Here is a 6,022-nt window from a genome sequence, read left to right as displayed (position 1 = left end):
TAACCCTAACAATGATGAAAACCCTAAGTATAATCCTAAGCCTAAGCCTCGACATAATCCTAACCATAACCCTAAATCCTAAGCCTAACCACAATCTTAACCCTAACCCTAACCATGATGTAAATCTAAACTTTAACCATTACCCTAACCCTAACAATGATGTAAACCCTAACTATAGTCCTAACCCTCACCCTTAACTCTTACCCTAACCTTATGATATAAACCCTAACCCTAGATATATAACCTTAACCATAACCCTAAATCCTCAACCTAACCACAAACTTAACCCTAACCCTAATTATGATGTAAATCCAAACCTTAACCATTTACATATCTCTAACAATGATGTAAAACCTAACTATAATCCTAACGCTTACCCTAACCTTATGATATCAACCCTAACCCTAGACATAATCCTAACCATAAGCCTAAATCCTCAGCTTAACCACAATTTAACCCTAACCCTAACCATGATGTAAATCCAAACCTTAACCATTAACCTAACCCTAACAATGATGTAAACCCTAACTATAATCCTAACCCTTACCCTAACTTTATGATATAAACCCTAACCCTAGAAATAAATCTAACCATAACCTTAAATCCTCAGCGTAACCACAATCTTAACCCTAACAATGGTGTAAATCCAAACCCTAACCATTAACCTAACCCTAACAATGATGTAAACCCTAACTACAATCATAACCCTAACTCTTAACCCTAACCCTAACCCTAGACATAATCCTAAGCCTATCCTTAGCCCTAACCTTAACCCTATGATAGAAACCCTAACCCTAGACATGAACATATTTTGTAGCCCTATCTATATATAATGTATCGATTCTCTAAGATGTGTGACATTAAATAATCATAAATCAAAATATAATCCTAATCCCGCCCCCAATTATAATTATAACCCTAACTCTAACTATAATTATACTTGCACTAATAATAAATCTAGCCCTAACCATAAATTTAACCCTAACACTAAACCCTAACCATAATCGTAAATCTAAAGCAAACCATAACCCTAACAATGATGTAAACCTTAACACTAACCATAATACTGACCTTAACCCTAACTCTACATTAAATAATCATAAATCAAATCATAATCCTAACCCTTCCCTACTTATAATTATAACGCTAACTTTAACCCTAAATTTGATATAAACTTTAAAAATAATTGTAACACTAACAATAAACCCTAACCCTAACCATAAACTTAACACTAAATTCTAACCTTAATTGTAATCCTTAACCCTAATCCTAACCATATTCCTAAACCTAAACCAAACTTTAACCCTATACTCTAAAATAGCAAAATCTATGATATTAAATTACCTGTTACAGAAGGTAGTGCTGCTTGAAAATATTTCAACCGATGCAATAGTTCTTCTACTTTAAAGCGCACTGGTGGAATGATCAAGCGCAGACTATTATATTTATGTACATTCTGGGCGGTGATCGACGGCAGCGACAAGGAATGTATGACCTTCGACGGCAACCATGCATTAATGTAAACTTCTCCTCAAAGGACAGAATAGAGCTGAAAACATAAATGCACAGCGCCTAAAAGATATTCAGAGATATTTTTCCCTGACACACATTAGATTGGGGCGATTAATGTTTTAAAATTGTAAGTCTGATTTGTTTTGTCTGAGCACGTCACAAGTACACTGTAATTTTAATTCTCCTAGTTGGAAGTTTTGTAGTGGAATATCCCACTGAAATAATATGGCCAGAAAAATTTGGACGAAATAAGATGGTAATGACACGTCAACACACTGTTATAAACATACCAAGGAAAAGGCCAGCCGTAAAATATTCCGACGTGATAAGCTACATTAGATGAAATTAATGAAATAGAATGAATTTTGTATTTGGTTTTGCCGGCCATTAAAGACTGTACATTAAAAGTGAACTATGTTAAATTTATTTCATAGCTTCCTAAATGTACGATGTTCAGAGTATTTAGTTGGAGGCTCAGTTTAGCAGCGATCGATTGGTATAATTAATTCACAAATCGTAAGACATGCTATGCTGTCCCAATTTAAATTTAAATGGTCAATGAATGCGTCGTTTGATATTCTATCTATTTTTTTCACTGGAAGACATACGGTTCAACACTACAGAGCTCTAAGTGGCAAACCCTCAAACTCCTAATGCCTTGTCCATTCTTCTTCTATAGAATTATTCCTTCATGCCTTAGCTTAAGCAGATTTTGATAATTTAAAACCTGCAATCTTCGGAGTTATGCCCATTTTCAAGAAGGAAAAGAAAATGGAAGTTTACGAGAACTTGGAGAAGATTGAGAAGATTGGAGAAGGAACTTATGGTAAGGTATACAAAGTGAAGGACATTAACACAGGTCAGATTTTCGCACTTAAGAAGCTCAAGCTCGAGAATAATGATGAGGGAGTTTGTGTCAGTACACTAAGGGAGATATCACTCCTAAGGGCACTTTCTAATAGCTCTTACATTGTAAGGTAAGAAATGTATACACCACCTCAATGTAAACTCTCAATTTGCAAAACAAAAAAAAAAACCACACAAATACTTTAAAAAAAATTGTGTATGAGTTTTGGGTTTCAGAAACAATGAATTGATTCTGCATTGGATGTTAAGAATTGAAATATGATGTCATCTTACCATCTTAGTGACCCATTATCATGTTTAAGTTCTGTGGTACTGAGTGTTTCTCTAAAATTTAGTGAGCTTAAAAGTCATAAGAATTAAGATAACCATCGTCAAACAAAATAAAATAATAATCAAACTACGAGAAAATTGGTATAGAAGTTAAAACCACAGGGCAATACTGGGGGATTTATCCATTGATAAAACCCTAAGAACAAAGGTATCTGCAAGTTATGCAACTTCAAAAAAATACTAAACATGCATGTTTTTAATTTGCCCCTTATACAGTGATGTTAAACAGAACTATACAGATTTTATTATCACAGCAGAGTATATTAAATTTTTGGCTGATAGAATAGTTCATGGAAGTCCGTTGCCTTCATGGAGACCCTGTATTAAAACTTGTTAATGACATTGGGCTACATCCCTGTTGGTTATTTTGTGATCTATTTATAATATATTAGTATAGCATATTTGTCTTAAGTGTGCTTTTGATTCGGTGAATCCTGTAAATATGTGTGAAAAAAACAATTATATTTGGATGTCTTTGAGTTTGACAAATATCTCTAAATTTAACTATGTTCTATCATCTGTATTACCAGATATGTTTTCTTCCCTCCAAAAGCAATATGTTTATATGAAATCCCCTATTCAACAGCTATACTGATGAATTAGTATTTTATTGTAGGCTATTGGACGTGAAACAAATAAGGAACAAAGTGGGTAAGCTCCTTCTGTATTTGGTTTTTCAACACATGGACTCTGATCTCAAACAGTACATTACTAGTTACTGCCGTAGGCTAACAAAATTGCCTCCCCAGATTATCAAGGTAATTCCTTTCAATTATATGAATAAGAAGCCATCATACTATTTGCTTTGCTTGTATGCACATACACTTCTACAAAAAATGGAGCCTTTCAAGCTATGAGACATTGAGAAAGGATTGAAATTTAATATCAATAATGAAGGAGCTCTCCTGTTGAATGTTGCTAATTTTTTCAAGATTTCATGTAATTGCTTAGATATATGAGATACAAAATGCAACTAAAGAAACTTATTGTTTGGATAATTCATTTTACTTAGGTTATTTGAAATGCTGCATGAAGGAAATGTCTATTCTTTAATAATTTAATTGCTATCTTGTTATATCCTTTTGTGATTGTAAGTTAATTATTGAATTGCAGAGCTTCCTGTACCAGATATGCAAGGGTGTTTCTTACTGCCACAGTAGGGGTGTAATGCATAGGTGCTCCCATCTGTGTAGCCTGGATAGTAAATTTTTTAGTTCTTTTGTATATTGTTCGTGTTTTTAAGTGTATATTTTCCATTTCTTTTGACACATGATTAGAATGTGCAGGGATTTGAAGCCCAGCAATCTACTGGTGGATCAAGAAAGGGGTTTGATCAAAATTGCAGATCTCGGACTGGGAAGAACATTCATTATTCCTATCAAGAAATATACCCATCAAGTGAGACTTTTTTTTCACTTATTCCGCAGCTAAGTTCCATGTCTATCTTCATTTTAGACAACTGATACCTATTTGGAATCTGGGATTGAAGCGGTAAAGGCCACCATATATTATCCCAAATTTCAATCTAGTTACTAGAGATAAAGAACTCATATCATACTTTAGGGTCTATACGAAATTATTGAACAAACAACAAGGACCTGGACAACGTTTTAACTTAGGGTAACATAAATTTCAATCTAGATGCCAGAAGTAATGATCCCATACTAAACTTTACTGACTACATATGAACTTATCTGACTAAGAATAAAGACCCTGGTACCATAGTTTTAGGTCTTATAGTTTATTTATTTTTTATTGGGACTTGATGCAGAGGGTTCCTGTTCAACTATAGATCCTACTGAAGTCTTTTCAATTAAATTGAACTACATTGTCAACAGGTGCATTATACCATAAAAAATTGTTCATTGGCATTTGATGCAGTGGATTCAACTTCAGGTTATAGGGAGTTCTGTTATGTACAATTGAACTATATTTTGAGCTATTATTTTTTACATTGTTTTAGTACCGTGCTGCAGATTATGACCCTTTGGTACAGGGCTCCTGAGGTGCTGTTGGGAGACACCCTTTACTCCACAGCTGTAGACATGTGGTCTGTTGGTTGCATATTTGGTAAGCTTTTTCCAATCTATTTAAGAACTTGACGTTTGTATATATTTCTACCGTTGTAATTCATTTTAGTTAATTTTTGTCATCTATCCCTACATGTGGCATTGCTTCTACATTATCTACTCCAACAAAATTTTATGATTCATTGTTATTTGAAACTGATTCTTAATCATGTAGCTGAAATGTCCCTAATGAAGCCTCTGTTTAAGGGAGATTCAGAAATAAACCAGCTTCATAGCATTTTTAGGTAATTGGAATTTTCCTTTCAAAGAATTAAAACATGAGATTTTGCAAACAAAGATAATATCTATTTTTTACATGAAGCACTTTTTATCCCATGAAGGAACTGATTATCATGGTCTATCTTAACAACTATAACTCAATGTTTATACGCATCAGGTGTCTAGGAACACCTAATGAAAGCATATGGCCAGGAGTCACCAAACTGAGAGATTGGCATATCTATCCTCAATGGAAAAATAACGACTTAAGGATTCTTGTTCCAGACTTAGATCCAAGTGGTTTGGACTTGTTGTGTGTAAGCGTTCTCAAATTATATTCTTGTCCTCTTTTACTTCTCTGCTCATGTGCAATCGATTTCAGTAGAAAATTCCAACTCCTTTTTCTGTTGTCATTGCAGAAAATGCTTACTTATGAGCCATCCAAGAGAATCTCAGCCAAGAAGGCAGTAGAACATCCTTATTTTGCTGATCTTGATAAATCTCAATTCGAAAATGTCATTTAAAAAGACTGAAGTTATTGGGTAGCGTACTCAATTACTACATATGTTGTTTCAAGACTAGCGTTTATGTTAAGGTGATGTGCAAGTGCCATATTTTCCCACAAAGTTTTGGCGGGAATGCATATATCAGAATTCCCAGGATTTGAAGAATATATTCTTTATCTATAAATGCATTCTCAATGAAATGGCATTGGGGTCGATGTATTAGTATTTTACTTTTCTAATAATAGCATTGTTTAGGGGTGGTTTGTGTGCTGTGTGTTTAATTAAGTGCTAGCTATGGTCTTTTAACAGTGTAGAATCATATAATACCTAACAATATAACTTAAGATGGCTGATGGCTTATAGCTTAGAAACCATTAGAATCTCAATATGATTTTGATGCAAACGAGCATTTGTGTAAGGAAAACCAAGTGGATATGAAAGCACTTACCTTTTAGTGATCTTGGATAGCTTTTGATATTTTGGTAAGTAAATTTCATACCTTAATTTGACATAGTAAAT

The 6,022-nt window shown here is 33.8% G+C and overlaps 1 protein-coding gene across 1 annotated transcript; it reads left to right on the top strand.

Annotated features, from left to right (window-relative positions):
- Positions 1-2,194: 2,194 nt before the first annotated feature.
- LOC131064106 (cyclin-dependent kinase B1-1-like) lies at positions 2,195-5,611 on the top strand. Its single transcript, XM_057998130.2, has 8 exons — positions 2,195-2,489; positions 3,326-3,467; positions 3,823-3,884; positions 3,996-4,107; positions 4,686-4,779; positions 4,954-5,023; positions 5,176-5,314; positions 5,417-5,611. The coding sequence occupies exons 1-8, from the start codon at positions 2,257-2,259 to the stop codon at positions 5,519-5,521; spliced, it is 957 nt and encodes a 318-aa protein (XP_057854113.2). The 5' UTR covers positions 2,195-2,256; the 3' UTR covers positions 5,522-5,611.
- Positions 5,612-6,022: the final 411 nt, after the last annotated feature.

This window comes from Cryptomeria japonica, chromosome 5 (genome assembly GCF_030272615.1).
Source record: "Cryptomeria japonica chromosome 5, Sugi_1.0, whole genome shotgun sequence".
NCBI classification, from domain to species: Eukaryota; Viridiplantae; Streptophyta; class Pinopsida; order Cupressales; family Cupressaceae; genus Cryptomeria; species Cryptomeria japonica.
Note: the sequence above shows the minus strand (reverse complement) of the source record. Positions and strands in the feature narration are given on the sequence as shown.